Source organism: Marmota marmota, unplaced genomic scaffold, assembly GCF_001458135.2.
Source record: "Marmota marmota marmota unplaced genomic scaffold, marMar, whole genome shotgun sequence".
NCBI classification, from domain to species: domain Eukaryota; kingdom Metazoa; phylum Chordata; class Mammalia; order Rodentia; family Sciuridae; genus Marmota; species Marmota marmota.
Window position 1 is genome coordinate 11149229 of NW_025999982.1, and position 17361 is coordinate 11166589.

General features: G+C 48.6%; 1 protein-coding gene across 6 annotated transcripts in view; it reads left to right on the forward strand.

Annotated features, from left to right (window-relative positions):
- Positions 1-497: 497 nt before the first annotated feature.
- The window catches only part of Rsph9 (radial spoke head component 9), a 50990-nt gene continuing 34126 nt past the window's right edge, over positions 498-17361 (forward strand). For 2 of the 6 annotated variants that reach the window (XM_048805390.1, XM_048805391.1), the window contains exons 1-5: positions 498-767; positions 4879-5044; positions 7905-8034; positions 8470-8616; positions 16877-17005. In XM_048805390.1, the coding sequence (XP_048661347.1) occupies positions 541-767; positions 4879-5044; positions 7905-8034; positions 8470-8616; positions 16877-17005 (799 nt within the window). In that variant the 5' untranslated portion in view covers positions 498-540. Of the gene's footprint in view, positions 768-4878; positions 5045-7904; positions 8035-8469; positions 8617-16876; positions 17216-17361 lie in introns of those variants that run through there. The other 4 variants (XM_048805393.1, XM_048805392.1, XM_015487799.2 and 1 more) reach the window with 3 other exon arrangements.

Below are 17361 nucleotides of genomic sequence, written 5' to 3' on the forward strand. Positions count from 1 at the left end.
AGATTATGGAATGGTTGGAACCCATTCTTTAAGACCTGGCCTGGAGTGGGAGTTAGGGGGTTGGGAGATCGTCAGAATCTTAGAGCCAGCAGGCTATAAAAGATCTTCACATAACTCTTAAGCCGTGGCTGAAACAATAAAGCTAGTGTCAGTGTTGGGGTTTTGTGTTGTTTTTCTCCAAAGTCCCCTTTGCAGTGTATCTACATATACAGACAGCATGTATGTCGAGTAGGACAAAGGGCAGGAAGGCCAAAATACCCCTGGAATTGGGCCGGGTTGGGTCTTCCAACCCCACACTATAGTCTAATAGGGAAGCCGCGCTGTGACAATTGACCTCCAATCCCAAACAGGTAAGTTATGGGAGAGGAGGCTGGTGTAAGCCAGGATTTGTGGAAATGTTCCTTTGGGGGAAGGGCCGGGAGGTCAGCGGTCGGGTGAGTAAAATCCTGCTTCCTGCCTGACAGGGGGCGGGATTCTTGGTCTCCGTGGAGACGGCTGCTCCTAGCGACCTAACAGGCGTTGAGCAGAGTTGCTGGCCTGATGGACGCGGAGAGCCTCCTCCTGTCGCTGGAGCTGGCGTCGGGCAGTGGGCAGGGCCTCAGCCCCGACAGCCGGGCCTCGCTGCTCACTTCCCTCCTGCTAGTGAAGCGCGACTACCGATACGATCGGGTCCTGTTTTGGGGTCGCATCCTCGGCATCGTCGCGGATTACTACATCGCACAGGGCCTGAGTGAGGACCAGCTCGCACCACGCAAGACACTCTACAGGTGGAGGCGGCACCGGAGCGGTTGAGACCTCTGGAGGGGATCCAGGAGGGCTCGGCCGAGGCAGGGAGAGGGCTGGCGCGTCTCGAAAGGGGCGGGGCTTATGGTCGGAGAGCAGTGGGCAGAGCCTGAGCCCGATAGAATGAGAAAAGGCCTGGGGGCGGAGCCTGGGGACGAAAACGCACGGTTGAGGGGTGAGAACTGGGATGGCTTGGAACCTGGAGATCTAGGGTGTGAGGGGGCCGGGAAGTGGCTGGCGAGGTCAGAGAGGGCGGGGCCGGGGAGCACGCCCCAGCTGTTTGGGAGGCTGAGGCAGGAGGATCACAAGTTCAAAGCCAGCCTCAGCAAATTAGCGAGGCCCTAAGCAACTCAGCGAGACCCTGTCTCAAAAGGCTGGGGATGTGACTCACTGGTTAATCGCCGCTGGGTTCAAGCCTCGGTACCAAAAAGAAAAAAGAAAAAAAGAAATTTAGGTGTGCATGGATTAGTAACAGAGGCCAGGAACAAAGAAAGTCCTGGAGAAGGCAGACCTGGAGTAGAAGACAGATCCGAGTCAGCTGCTGGACCTGGCAATTCCCAAGGATTGAGTTTAGAGAAAGGTCAGACGCCCTGGGCATGGGTTGGTGCTGTTTGGAAGCATCTTGGATGGAGGCGTCGCTCTGCAGTAATAGTCCCTTTGGAAGTAGAAAATAGGCGAAATGGGGAGAGGTATGTAGAACTAGGAAAAATTCCCTGGACTCTGCCATACAGGACCATCAAGCCTTTTTAACTCACCCCAATGATGATGGGGGAACTTATGAGTTTATAAAGCAGTCCATTCAAGCTGCAGGTTGTTTGGAGACTTCATTTACCTATCCATATACCAATCCAACATTGGTTACAGCCTGTGCGTCCCTTGGGGTTAGGAAGATGACCAAGACATACCTCTGTCTAAGAGTCATTCACATCCAAGGGAGGGGCACAGACTTGTTATTCAGCAGTTAAAGCTTGATGTGAGCTGGGCAGGGTTATGCATGCCTGCAATACCAGAGGCTCCTGAGGCTGAGGCAGGAGGATCACGAGTTCAAAGTCAGCCTCAGCAAAAGCGAGGTGCTAAGCAACTCAGTGGGATTCTGTATCTAAATAAAATACAAAATAGGGCTGGGGATGTGGCTCAATGGCCTAGTGCCCCTGAGTTCAATCCCTGGTATCCAAAACAACAACAAATGATGTGTTAAAAACTATAACAGAAAAATGTATATAAAGGGAGACCAAGAGCCCTGGTCTTCTAGAGAACAACTAAGATCAATCAGGGAGTAACTTGCATTGCTTCTGAAAGGTGAGCAGTTCTCCAGGCTAGTGTGGGGAAAGGAGTAACAGAGGAAAAGTTTTGCACTCTGGCTATAGAAGGCTGAGAGTGCAGCATGGGGTGTTGTAGAAGTGGATGGAGAGAGGCCAAGGGAAGCCCTTGAGGGGCTAGAAGAAGAACCTGTTTATAACTGAGTGAGCAAAATGGCCTGAAAGTAGGTTGAGCATTTAGGAGTCAATGTAGCATCAAGATGAAGAGTCTTTGAAAGGGAAAAGTAACTGAAGGAGTAGTGGTGGCAGTGGTGGATGGAAAGATTTAGGTGGAAGAGTGGGTTTAATGGGAGTGGTGGTGAAGGAGAGTTCCAGGTCCATTCCTACTTCTGGCTGAGGCAGCTAAGTGCAGGCCCCACTGACTAGGAGAGAATTCAGACAGCAGGACCTGGGAAGACTCGGTGAATCTGGGGTGAGTTTCCGAGAGCAAGGTATAAGAAGGCAGGTTAAAATGCAGATATGAAGTCTAGAAGGAAAATTTAGACTGAAGACAAGAGATTGGGATTAATTTTATTTTATTGTATAAGTATGTGTTGAACACCTACCACATGCTAAAAATTGATTTAGGTGCAAAGAATTCATTGGTAAATGATACAAAAGCTTTGTCTTCATAGAGCTTATTCAATGCAGTGTGTGTTTTAGGGTCAAGGGGGTAGAGACAAAATAGATAAAATATATTACATGCCAGCTAAAATGTCTCCACCCAAAAGGATGGGGTATTATTTTATTTTTTGCAGTGATGGGGACTGAACCCAGGGCTTTGTGTAGGCTAGGAAAGTGTTCTACCACTAAGCTATATCTATTTTTTTTTTTTTTTGAGACAGAGTCTTGAGAAGTTGCCCAGGCTGGTCTCAAACTTGTGATCCTCCTGCCTTGGCAGGAGCTGTGATTATAGGCATGCGCCACCACATCCAGCTTTTGGAGTACTATATTAAACAGGGTGGTCATGTCCTCTCTGATTGGGTGATATTGGAGAAGAGACCTGAAGTGACTGAGGGAGTGACCTGTGTGGATCTCTGAGGGAAGTGAATTCCAGACAAGTGTGAAGGCCCCAATGCAGGCGTTTGCTTAGTGTGTTTGTGGAGCTTCATAGCAACTAGCATGGCAAGAGAGGAATGAGGGAGGGAATATGTTGTAGGACATGAGATCAGAGAGGTGAGGAGTGGAAAGCTATCATATAGGACCTTGTGGGGCATGAAAAGATATGGTTCAATGAAAAGTCATTAGAAGATTCTGCACAGAAGTGACATGATTTGGTTTAGGTTTGAACAGTTCGGTGGCTAGTAGTCTGAGAGGGGAGTCAATGTAAATTGACACAGGGAAGACAGTTAAGGCATCTACTGCAATATCCAGGCAAGAGTGATTAGTGGCTTGGACCAGTGGAGGTGATTGAATTCTGTATATTTACTGGGTATAGGTGGGCCTCAGGAAGACAAAGAGAAAAATAGGTGAGAATTGATCTCTGGAATTACTTGAGAAACTGGAGGAAAAAGAGAGGGTCTTGAGCCTAGGTTAGGCCTCCCTGAGATGGGAGGAGGGATGACCATGCTGTTGGCTCAGTAGTCAAACTGAGCAAAAATTAGGGCTCACCAAAGCAGGGGTGCCATGATTGAGTAAAGTTCAGCTTCCAGAAACTCATTTGGAAGTTCAGTCCAGATGTACAGGAAGAGTCTCATAATTTCAGTATACAAATCCCACCCCTGTTGCAGTTGTTTGACTTAAAAAAATTTCGACTTTACAATGGTGCAAAAGCAGTATTCATTCAGTGGAAATTGTACTTTGAGTATTAATCTTTTTCTGGAATAGCAGTATGCAGTCCGACCCTCTCTTGGGATGCTGATCAGAGCAGTAAGCTGTAGCTCCCAGTAGATGTTGTTACTAAGCCATGTTTGCTAGGTCAAATACATTTTTTTTTATTTGGCAATATTTTCAATTTACTCTTGAGTTTATCAGGATATGACCTTATTGGAAGTTGAAGGGCATCATAAAATTCTTGTGACCTTAAAAAAATAAAATAAAATGTCTGGGCATGGTAGTACATGCCTGTAATCCCAGCAGCTTGGGAGGCTGAGGCTGAGGATTGAAAGTTCAAAGCTGGCTTCAGAAATTTAGTGAGCTTCTATCTCTAAATAAAACATATAAAAGGGCTGAGGACGTGGCTCTGTGGTTAAATCCCTAGTACCCCCCAACATTAATTAATTAATTAAAATAAAATGGAGCTATACTTGGTGGCACATGCCTGTAATCCTAGCAATTTGGGAGGCTGAGGCAGGAGGATATCAAGTTCAAGGCCAACCTTAGCAACTTAGTGAGACCCTGTCTCAAAATAAATAATAAAAATGTCTGTGGGCCAGGTGCTGTGGTGCGTGTCTATAATCCCAGTGGCTGGGGAGGCTGAGGCAGGAGGATTGTGAGTTCAAAGCGAGCCTCAGCAATGGTGAGGCATTAAGCAACTCAGTGAGACCCTGTCTCTAAATAAAATACAAAATAGGGCTGGGAGTTTAAAAAAAAAATTGTCTGAGGATGCAACAGTGTCCCTGGGTTCAATCCACCAGTACCATAAATAAATATGTAAATAAATAAATCAAATTTGTTTCATGCATGAGGGTAGACTGCATGTGCAACAGGCATTGAGGGTTTCTAAGAGTCTGAAGGGAAGAAAGGTGGAAGTTTTAACAGCTCTTTTGGGGCCTGACCAACTAGGGCTAAAGGAGGTGCAGGAAGACTGGGTGAAGGGCCGTTGGAATCCAGGGGTGATGATGGATATCATTGGCAGCCTGAACTGCACCGATTGGAGCCTCTTGCCCCCCGCCACAGAGGAGACGATGGCACAGACAGCCATGGTGAAGGGCCGCTTCATGGGGGACCCATCACATGAGTATGAACACACCGAAATCCAGAAAGTGAATGAGGGTGAGAAGATCTTTGAAGAAGAAGTAGTGGTAAGTGCAGGTGGGAGGGTGGCCTGAGCCATCCAGAAGCCAGCCCAGGAGCATGTGCTTAGCATGCCTGAGGCCCTGGGTTCCATCCCCAACACCCAAATGAAACACACACACACACACACACACACACATACACATCAGCTCAATAGAAAGGGCAATGACGGCTATTACCATGACCTTCACTGCTGCCTAGTTGGTACTGAGTACATGGGTGTGCCCGATACTTTGCTGCTGTGCTTCAAACATCTTCTTTAATCCCTGTGATTCTGTGCAGATGAGACATTACTTTCCAGATGGTAGAGAGGAAGACACTGAAGCTTAGAGAGGTTAAGAGACTTGCCCAGGGGCACACAGAGTGAGGGGAGAGGACAGGCAGCTCTTGTGGAGCCTGGTTCTGGTGGGGCTGGGAAGCAGGGTCTTTGCTGTGTTCTGATGTCAAGGAAGGTGCCCAGGTTTGTGTGTGTGTGTGTATTTTTGTCACATACACAAGCTGCATTCTCAACCCTCTTACATTTTTATGTCAATTTTTATTATACTACAAAATACATCACATAGTCCAAGGTTCAAAAGTATATGGAGATGTTGGGTGTGGTAGTACAGACCTGTAAACCCAGTGTCTCTCTGGAGGCTGAGGCAGGAAGATCACAAGTTCAAAGCCAGCCTCAGCAACTTAGTAAGGCTCTCAGCAACTTAACAAGACCCTGTCTCAAAATAAAATTTAAAAATAGGGCTGGGAATATGGCTCAGTGGTTAAGTGCTCCTGGGTTCAATCCTTGGGCTCAATCCCTGCCCCCCCCCCCAAAAATATATAAAGATACATAGTAAAGTTTCCTGTCTTTCCTGTCTACAAGTTAAGCAGATCTCCCCTCTGGGGGACATTAATGAAGTTGTTTTGCATGTGTGTGTGTGTGTGTGTGTGTGTGTGTGTGTGTGTGTGTCCATCCACATCTTTCTATGAGAGTGCAGTCCCGATCAGAAGCCTCATCATGTCCTAGGAGTTAGGAGTGTCCTAGCATCAGAAACCTGAATTTTTTGCAGGGTCCCCAGGGGATCTGAATTTACACTGAATTGTGAGGTGCTGTTTCCAGAGACAGTTCATGCAAATATAAACCTCAGCAAATACCCTACCTCAGCAAATTCTCTTTTGCCTTTAATACATGACACAAAACAAATGACTGCCAGTTATCTGCACAGTCCTGAACCTTGCCGTTTTTACTTAACAATGTCTTCTGAAGACCTTTCTGTGCAGTGCCTGAAAGGGCCACCTCATTCTTTGTGCCAGTGTGGGATGTGCCAGCATTTAGCCAGCGTCCGGTTCATGGAAATGTCAGCTTCCAGGTGTGAGCTTTGGCAAGCAATGCCACAAGGAGTGACTTTGTACTTAACGTCATTTCCAGTGTGCGTGCTTCATCTGAAGGATCGATTCCTAGAAATAGAATTGCTGGGTCAATATGAAAAGAGCCAAAATTTTGAAGCTAGACAAAGCCAGAATTCAAAACCCAGTTCCCACACATGAACCCAGAGGGTGGCAAAACTCTGTGGTTGGGCTGCCAGGCCCCAGGGCCAGCTGCACCTCACACCTGATAGACAGTTTCCTGGGCCTCTGTTTCATTTTCTGTCAAACTGGGATAGTAGTATTTGCTTTGCCATTTGTGCAGATTGACTGAGGTGACATATTCAAAGTCCCTGGCAATGCACTTACTGCATGTTAGTTTTCTCCTTTGCCAACCATGCAAAATGGCGGCCCATGGGAAATAGGTGGCTCCTTGATTCTGTGGGGCCTCTGTTGACACATTTTCCCTGCCAAGTGGTGCTTTTGCCCAGATATCTCTATGCAGTCCTTTTGATCATGGTGCCCTTCATGTTGATTGTAACCAAATTGCATCTGTGCAAGATTATAAAATGGGGGAAATGCTTGAGAAATAATGGGCAGGATATAAAACTATGTAAACTGTGACTCTCATTTTATGTTCAATATATGCATAGAAAAAAGCGGAGAAGGAAGTATACCAATATGTTAGTGATTATCTTTGGGAGGTGGGATTCGAGTGTTTTTAATCCTCTTAGGTATGTCTTTTTATCTTATCCAAATATTCTACAGGGAGATGATTGCTTTCATACTCTAAGAAGGCAAAATAAGCATGACTTAAACATGATGATTGAATGGTATGTGCATCCGGAGATGGCTCTGTGACCTTAAGGGTCTTTTTGGAAAGAGAGGGAACATAACAAACCATTCATGGTGACTGTCCCCTGCCATGGGGAAGAGAGAAGGCAACTTGGGGGGTCAGAGAGAAGAACTGAATTTTTTGTAGTTTTGAATACTGTGTCACCTATAATGATCACCAATTCAAAAAGGAAAAAAAAAGAAAGGAGGAAAAGAAAGAAAAAGGAAGAAGGAGATCTGTGCTGTACTCTGAGGTGAAAGAATGTATACACATAAAGTGTGTGTGTGTGTGTGTGTGTGTGTGTGGTACTGGAGATGGGACTCAGGGCCTCACACTTGCTAGGCAAGTGCCCTACCAGTGAGCAACTGAGCAACTGGTATTTTTGTATCAGTTTTTATTTTTCTAGATAATACATCACATGGTCCCAGATTCAGATGTTGAAAATGGAATATAGTAAGTTTTCCTCTCATCCCTGTTTGCCAGGTATGTAGGTTCTCTTCCTGGGGGACATAAATTTAACTGTCGTGCATGTGCAGGGAGGGAAGGTGAGGGCTTTCCCACCATGATCTTCTGTGGCCTTAGCTAGCACCTGTACTGGGTGACTCAGGTAAGAGGGCCATACAGAGGGTCCTCGCACCAGGTGTGAGTGGACACAGCACTCTGGCTGGATGGCTCCTTTCTGCTCTTCTCAGGTCCAGGTCAAGGAAGAGACCCGCTTGGTGTCCATCATTGACCAGATTGACCAGGCTGTGGCCATCATCCCCCGAGGTGCTCTCTTCAAGACCCCTTTTGGACCCTCTAATGTTAACCGAACTTTTGAAGGTGAGTTCTTTGGAGCCCCTCTCAGGACACGAGGGCCTCTCTTCCCAAAAGTCAGATATATGTCTGGAACACCAGAGTGGACCAGCCCTCCTTGGAGAAGTAAGCTGGGCCACATCACCTAGGAGCATGTGCCCCATGAGCTGGTGTTGGTGGTTGGGATGGGCTACCCTGACTCTGGACCTGAGTCTCTTGTGCCCAGGGAGTGGGAGTAACCATGGTTGCTGAACATGGTCTGAGCTACCTGCTTTTCCCCACCTGCCTTGTCCTTGGACTTTTCCTCATTGCAGGATCTGAACCAAACTTTTCCCTTTTCTCCCTTCACTTCTCTGTCAGTGGTTGACTTAGTCTTTAACAAAGCCCTCCATATGGTCCCAATGCAAAAAGGGGCTCTAGAGCTTTGGGTGACCATCCTCCCTGGCTGCCTCCTCTTCCTAGGACTGTCCTTGTCTGAAGCCAAGAAGCTCAGCTCTTACTTCCACTTCAGGGAGGCTATCGACTTGAAGAATAAGACCTTGCTTGAGAAGGCTGACCTGGACCCCTCCCTGGACTTCATGGACTCTTTGGAGCATGACATCCCCAAAGGTAGTAGTCTATTATCTTGAGGATCTGTCCTCAGGCTAAAGCAGTGGGCTGTGCCATATGCCCCTCTTCTCTGAGACTGGAAGCTAGGACCTGGGTAGGAATTGGTGGCTTACTATGGGCCCTTGAGACTGGGGCTTCCCTAGGGTCTAGTTGTAGTAAACACTTGGTTAATATTTTCCAGTGTCCAAAATTGGGATTTGTTTTCCTGAGATACTTCCACAAATGTGAAGTAGCTCAGAGTCTCTTGATTTTCAGAGAAACTTTTTTTTTTTAAATTGAAAAATAACCACCCTATTTTAATTTTCTTTAAATTAATAGGTTAAATTGTATGAATTCATCATGTACAATGTGATATTTTAAAATATATATATATAGGGCTGGGGATATAGCTCAGTGGCAGAGCACATGCTTAGCATGTGCAAGGCCCTGGGTTTGATCCCCAGCAACACACCCACAGTCAAAAGAAAATTCGATATACACTGTGGAATAATCCAATCCAGTTAATTAAAAATGCGTTACCTCGCCTAGTTCTCATTTTTGCAATGAGAACATTTATCCACTCTTCATTTTTCAAGAATACATTATAGTCATCATGAACTATTAATCATGTAGTCCTTGTAAAGATTACCAATTCAAAAAAGAAAGAAAGAAGCCACTACTACTTGGGACACTGAGGCAGGATGATGCATGCATGCATAAATAAATAAATAAAATACATAAAAATAAAGGAAGAGGACAAGGGACGCATATGCTGCTCAATAGATCTCTTACACTTATTTCTCCCAAGTATAATTCTATATCCTTTGATAACATCACTGTGGGCCCCTTTCCCCCAACCATCCCAATGACTAGTAACCACTGTTGGTCTAATCTGTTCTGTGAGGTCAACCTTTTAGGTTTCGTGTATGAGTGAGATTATGTGATACTTGTATTTCTGTGCCTGGTTTTTTCACTTAACAAAATGATCGGTAGTCCCATCCATGTTGTTGATAAAATTTCATTCTTTTTTAATGGCTGAATAGTATTCCCAGGTGTATATATTTCCAATTTCTTTATCCATTTATCTGTTGATGGACACTTAGATGGTTTCTATTTCTTAGCTGTTGTGAATGGTGCTGCAATGAATGTGGGAGTTTAATGTCTCTTTGACAGACTATTTTATTTCCTTTGGAAATATACTCAGGAGTGGGATTGTTGGATTCATAGCAATCTTGAATGGAGGCAGGTTAGGAATCTTCCTGAAAACATCTCTGAAAATATCCTGAAAATACTAGTAACACATCAATTTTCAGTCTGGGAGTTCTGGACAATGCTTGGGACATAACTGTGGCTCAGTGAGTGGGTGTTGGTTGATAAGTGAACCACCCATTAAAGACATGAGTTGTACACGTGTGTGTGTGTGTGTGTGTGTGTTTTACTGGGAATTGAACCACTGAAATATGTCCCCAGCCCTTTTAAGACAGGGTATAGTTAAGTTGCCTGGGGCTGGCCTCAAACTTGTGATCCTCCTGCCTTAGCCTCCCATTTAGCTAGGATTACAGCCATGCACCACCATGCCTAGCTTGTACACTGACTTTCTGCTATGTATTTGGTTCATTTAAAAAAATTTTTTTTTGTACCAGGGATTTAATCCAGAGGTGCTTTACCACTGAGCCACATCCCCAGCACCCCCCTTTTTTTAAATCTCACTTGTCTCCTATCTTAGCTGGCGACCTAATACTGGGTTCACAAAATCTGACTATTATAATAACTCAAGAAAATGACAAAGAAAGCACGCAACCACACAGAAATACCTTTTCAATAATCTGGAGATGGCTCTGTGACCTTATTGGGTCCTTGGAAAGAGAGAGAGCCACCGGAATTCTTTATTCTTATATAGGGAACACACAGGAGAGGTTCCATGGAACATTCTATCCCCAAAAGGGCAAAGGGGTAGGATTACAAAGGAACAGGTGAGTGTAGCTCAACCCCTGCTGGTGACACCTATACCTGGAGCCACACCTCATTATCCAAGCGGGGTAATGCCTAAGTTACTGCTACCTGGCACTGCCGTGCCAGACTGAAGGCAATAATTGGTCAGAACCCGGTGCTTCAGGACTTAAGCGCGTTTGCATCCAGGGCAGCTCCCGACACTCACTAAATTGCTTAGGGACTCACTAAGTTTGGAAGGCTGGATCTGAACTTGGGATCCTCCTGCCTCAGCCTCCCGAGCCCCTGGGATTACAGATGTGTGCCACCATGCCCAGCTCCCTGTATGTGGTACTTTTGAATCATAAAATATGGAGCTTCAGAGGCCAGTGGTTTCTGGCAGGGCCACAGACACCCGATTTCCTTCCTTCAAGCATTACCAGCAGAGAAAAATGCGTCTATTGATGCTGTCACCTGAGACGGGTGTGAGGTTGTAGGCCTTTGGGGATCAGACGCATAGTGACTTAGTACTGTGCTTTTTTTCTTTCTGTGGTTGGCATTTCTGAGAACTAGAGGGATCTGATGATGATGATGGTGGTGATCATGACAGTCACAATAACCAATTCATAAAAGCAATGACACTGCTTGTTGGGACCAGGTGCGGTGCTCAGCCATTCCCATGCCTTATCTAATCTTAATCTTTGCAGCGAGCCTCTGAGCTGTTATTTTCCCCATTTTACAGAGGAAGAAATAGTAGTTCTGAGAGTTAACCCCAAGGACACACTATTTGAGCAGTAGACTCCAAGGCTCTGGCATTAACTGTGGTGTCAAATAGTGACAGGTGACAGGGGGTATGAAGGGACAATAGTTACTTCCTGCACTAGGAAAAACACTTCTGAGGAGCAACAAGCAACCAACAAGGCTGAACCTAAGGGAGGGGTGGGGTGGCAAGAGCTCTGGGGACAGAACTGGGGCTGCAATCCTGAATTGCCACTGACTAGCTGTGTGCCTTAGGGCAAGCTCCTCCAGTTCCTTGTGCCTTGGTTTCCTCATTTCTAAATGCAGAAATAGATATTTTCTATCTCATTGGGCTGTTATGAGGATTAAATGAGGTAACTCCTATACAAAATTCTTATAATAGGACCTAGCACACAGGAAACACTCAAATAAAAATGATTATTAATGATAATGATTTTTAGTGGCAAAAAGTCAGTAGAGATGAATTGGGGCAGGCCTAGCAAGACCCAGAAGGCCAGGGCAGAAGCTGCTGATGGTTTGGAAGCAGGTCTGTGATGATAATGCAACACAGGTGGAGAGAGAAGGGACAAGGCAAGCCAGGCCTCAGGAGGCTGTCTCAGGGCCACTGTAGCACCCAGGGGCCAGGGAGTGGTCCTGAGTGGGTAGCTGCCACTAAGGAGTGGCCACTCTGGCTGCTGCCACATGGGGGTGTCCAAATTAAGCACCCTTGAGGCCTTCCAGTCCCACAGTGAAGGGTAGGCGGGGCTCCAGTCCAGTGGGGGAGATGAGGAAGGGCTATAGGAGTTGGAGGATCAGACACAGTTCTTAGACTTATCTCCTCCAACTCTGCCCCCAGCTTTGCTCAAAGCTGGAGAGTGCTGCACACCCCCTCTTGACAAAGGGACCAGAGATTCTAGTGGTGGGATTCAGCACCAGGGGCAGAGAATGGACCCATAGAAATCTTTCTAGTTTCCTTAGTCTGGGGTGGCAACCGCACCCCTGGCTCAGGGAAGCCATCTGTAGCCTCTTTCCTTGAAGCTGGATGTGTGGGGTGGGAGGATGGGGCTTTCCCTTTGTCCAGTGGGAGGGGCAAGGAGGCCACCAGGGCTTCTACAGCTAAGATCAAAGCCATTCAGACTGGGCGGTGGGGGCAGCAAAGTCTTCCAAGGAAACACCATCAGCTCAGTCTGCACTGTCTTTCCTTGCAGCAGCGGAAGTAAGATGTAGAGTTTTGGGAGTTGTGCTAAAGGCTGCTGGGGCCACCCTGGTGTGTCCAATTGGCAAGTGAGTCTATCAGTCCTCTGGGAGGCATAGGGCCTGGGCATATTTCAGAGACTCTCAGTATTCTGCCCTGATTGTGGGTCCCAGCGCTATAGGATTCCCTGAGGATTCCACTTCCCAGGCCAGCCAGCATGTTCCTTTGTCCTCAGTGTTGGCCTCAGGAGCTGAGGGGTCCTGGCTTCTGTGTAGGTGTGGGGGGTACTCTTGGCTCTACCTTTGGAAACCTCCCACAGCCCTTGGCCTCTAGGTTACTAACCCTTCCTCCCAGAGTTACGACCAGAAAACCTACAGGAAGTCAGACCCAGCTTTTTCTCATGAGGATTTAGTGGGGGGCATGTGTGTATGTGGGGGTGTGGATGGTCAGGAGAGAGCAGATAGCTCCATTGGGGAGGACGCCATTCCTTAGCAGTCAGCGAAAGAGAATGAGCTGCTGGGGGACTCCTCTGCCAGACAGACAGCATCTGAGAGGGCTGGGCTGCTAGGTGGGGCCAAAACCCTAAGAAAGTATTCCCTGGACACCAGACTTGCCTAGAGGGTGGGATTTGGCAGCTATTCTATGCCCAGGCAAGATAATTGTGTTTTTTTTTTTTTAAACTATTGTAGATGGGCAGCTTACCTTTGTTTATTTTTATGTGGTGTTGAGGATTGAACCCAGTGCCTCACACACGCTGGGCAAGTGCTGTACCACTGAGCTACAGCCCCAGCCCAGATCACTGTGTGTATGTTTTCTGGATCTGAGGCAATGTTCAGGGGAACGTGTCACCTCTGAGCAGGTGTGGTTTAGGTTGGTTAGGTCCCTGGATTCCAACTCTCGGAGCCAATGGAGATAGGCCAGGAGTTCAACAGCTTGTCCCTGGGCCAGCCTTGGCTAAAAGAGGAGAGAGAGGGATGTTACCTGGGGCCAATGTGCTATTATGAACTATCATGCCATTCCCTGGGATCTGGGTGGCTTTAGGGGCTACTGCCTACTTCTGGGGTGGCAGCGCCCATCCTCCTGGTAGATTCAGGGCAGTGCCTGAGTTCTCTGACTCTGGGCTGTAGCTGAGTAACAGGTGGAACAGTAGGTGACATAGGTGGAGTACTGGGTCTAGACAGTGTTCTGCTACTCAATGCTCCTGAACCTTTCCAACAGCCACAGAGCAGCTGCTACATGCCAGGCCCTTTTGGTTTCCTCAGGATGAGATAGCGCCCTTACATAACAGAGATTTGGGGAGATCAAATGAAAGTCTGGGAAGGGAAAACCTAGGCTAGAAGGTGTCTTACAAATGGGATCATTGGTGTCTTGGGGACAGAGAGGAGAGAGTGAGTGGAGCAGAGCAGGAGGGCTGGAGGGTGGAGCTCCTGTCCTTGCTCCACTCTGGACTGGAACAGATGGCAGGAAGGGCCAGGTGCAGGCCAGGGCTCCATCACCAGCCAGCTCTCAGCAGCATATGCTCAGCTTGAGCAGCAGAGGGCAGCAAGGGTCCTGCTGCCTGGAGAGCGGCTTTGAAAGCTACCGTGTTGGTTGGGGAGTGTACAAGTAAGACAGTGGTATTGGAGAGGGATGGGGAACATGGTACCAGGATCAGTCTTCTGGGGGTGTGTGTAGTGGCTCTTCACATCCAAGTCCCTTGGAAGTCCTACTGGACCATACTTAACCTTCTGGACTAGGATCCCCGGCTCTGCTGCCCATCAATTAGACAGGAGGTTGACATCAGGGGAGTTATTCTCTTCCTCTTCTGTCCCCAGGCCTCTAGGGGGTTTGTCTATCTTGTGGCACTAGTGGGGGCAGTCATGGCTCCCTCCACTGGGAACCCATAGTCATTTTTTTTGGTGTGTGACAAGATCAGGAGGGAGGGGCTGGTCTGGGGAGAGGGTCTCAAACTATCTGCTGCCCCTGGACAACCCTGATCCTCAGCCTGGCCCATTTTCTCCCTCAATCTTAATTTCAGAGCGCTACTGCCTTTCTTCCTAATTGGTAGGAGAATGTAATTGTAAGTACACCCTGGCCTGAGTCTCCACTCCAGCAAAGTGAGAGTGAGCCTGGGACACCCAGGAGGACCACCTGCCCCTTATAGGAGGCCCTTCCTTGATCTACCAGTTCACGTCACCCATATCCTCAAAGCGTGGAGAAGTGTGGCTGCCCACAGGCAGGAGGGAAGAGACCAGACTATAAACCAAAATACCAGGCTGCTTCCCTGAGTCCTAAAGGGGGTGACAGCAACTGGCTGGGCCTAGCCTTTTCAGTTTGTGAAATCAGAAAGTGGATTAAGGTGATAGCAAGTGCCTGGCTCCTCAGGTAGATGCTACGTGACTTCTGGCACGTTGAGAGTCTGTGCATTTCCTGGGTGACCAGCTGAGCCAGCGATGACGACAAGACAGGAGTGTGACAGGAATGTGAGGGAGGAAGGAGGCAGTGCTGTAAGCTGGCCAGCCCCTCACATGCCACTAATTCTGCCAGCACCCTTCAGCCTGCTTGGCACTGCCCTCCTGCCCTGCTAGGGGTGCTGTTTCTCTAGCTTCTCCTTGCTCTCTGGGTGGGAGACTCTGCTGATGGGCCTGAGCCACTGTGACTCCCTTCCCTTATCTAGTGCAGGCAAGGTTACCGAGGCCTAGGGCAGGCAGGCTGGTATGAGGGCAAGTGCAGATAGCCCTTACCTGAATGATGAGGGCCTAGGTTGGGGGTGGGCTCTAGGATTTCATTTTCTCAGGGCAGCAGGTGGTCCAGGGAGGCTGCAAGCCACTCTCCCTGTACGGGCAAGGAGGAATAAGTGGTCTTGTCTTTTTTAAAGGGGCCATGGGTTCCAATGTCAGGAAGGACCGTGCCTTGATAAGAAGCTGGCCGCAGATGATGCTCTGCCTGGCAGGAGTGACAAAGTCCAGGGAATAGCACCTTCTCGGGCTGTGATTTTTGCCAAAGGCCAAACACAACGCCCTGGGAACATACTGTTCTGACATCCCCACCTGTATCTCCCCAGGCAGCGTTTCCTGGAGATGCGTGACCAGGAAAGCAACAGGCCAGGGCCTCTAGATCTGAGGAGGGGTGGCCTGGATGAGCAGAGCCTCAGGTGCCCAAAGAGAGGTTGTAGAGCCGGGAGAAATGCCCTCTTCTCAGGGCAGTGCTCTAGCCAGAGCCTTGGCAACACAGGGACATTCACTTCCTTCTTGATGAGATCTGACAGGCACCGAGGGTGGGAGAGCCAGCCAGCGCACACTGGGGCATCCACGTCATCATGCCATGCAAGGGTGGTAGCACTTGCGGCCACTACATAGTGCTTGAGTGAGCCCAGAGGGCCAGGAGCAGACCTCTATATTCTCAGAGGCCTATTATTTGACCTGGGCAGGCAGTTACCCCTAGTGCAGAGCTGAACTGCCATCGGCGTCCAGTGTTCCCAGCAATCAGGTCTCTTGGAGGCAGGGTAGCCCCCAGTGGGTGGAGACTGAGTTGTGAGGCTGTTGGGTGTGGAGTGACCAGGGTGGGCCATGGTTGGAGGTGGGCTATGGGAAGCTAGGGCTGTGGGAAGCTAGGGCGGTGGGAGCCAAGCAGGCGGGCTGAGCTGGCAGCTGATGAAGGCTTCAGAGGAGCTCAGTACACGGCTGGCTGGTCCAACACCAGAACCTTCAAAGCATTTGCCTTTCTGGCAGGCCCGGAACAGGGCTGCGGCTGGTTCGGGAGAGGCCTCAGTGCGCAGGGGAATAGAAGCCCCAGATCTGCATCCAGAGGCGATTTTCCCAGGCTCCTTCCTCCCACACAGCGGCTCCCTCCCTCAGATCTGGAGCTGGATCAGGCACTTCTAGCCAAGTCCTCATGGCTGCACAACTCAGCCCTGGGCTGGGCTGCTCCTGTCTGGAGAAGCAAAAACCAGGGCAGAACCCAGGATAAACAGGGGCTCCTTGGCGGCAGCCACCTCTCCCTTACACTAAGGACTGCTCCCAGTCTACCAGCTGTCAGAAAGGGCACTGAGCTGAGCTGTCAGAAGTGGTCAAACTTCTACTTGAGCCCCTGGTCTGGTTTAGTCCCTCTCAAGAGCAGAGGCTTCTGGGACTGAGGAAGAGAGAAAATCTAAGCAGGGGCAAAACCACACCAGAGCCAAAGTCACTGGTGATTACCCCTAACATAGAGGGAAAGGAGGCTGGAGGGTATCTCCCTGTCACTCCCATCTCCTCTGTGCCCGTGGATCAACCTGTAGCTAGACTTGCCAATAGGAACAGAACCCACTGGTTGGAGTTTCACTCTGCACTTCCTTAGCCCTCCCTCTAGAAGTGGTTTTTATGAGCCACGAAATGGCTGAAACGGAGGAGCACACTTGCCGTCCCCTCCACAGAGCCAGGCCTCACTTCTGCCATCTGCCAGCAGGGTCATGGAGCATCCAGATGGAGAGAGGCAACGCTTTGGTTGTTCTGCGCAGCCTGCTCTGGCCAGGCCTCACCTTCTACCATGCTCCCCGCACCAAGAACTACGGCTACATCTATGTGGGCACGGGTGAGAAGAACCTAGACTTGCCCTTCATGCTGTAGGATGGAAGAAACCTGGGTATTCAGCTTAGTCTAAAGAATGAGCTTGGCTTATTTGTTTTGTCTTGCCTTTCTCCTTATTTCTGCCTCCTTTTGGTGTCCAATCTCTAAGGAGAGGCCCACTGAGCCAAGAAACCTACCTAAAGCAAATGGCAATGAACTCGAATGTGTTAAAGGAGACATTAGATAATGATGGGTGGCATGGCCGTGGGAGGTGACAACCAGCAATCCTCTGAGGAAGGCAGCTCCTTAGACTCAGGTGAGAGCTACATGTAGGCCATGCAGCTCAACTCACGTCCTCCAGAATAAGGAGCTCAGAGCTGT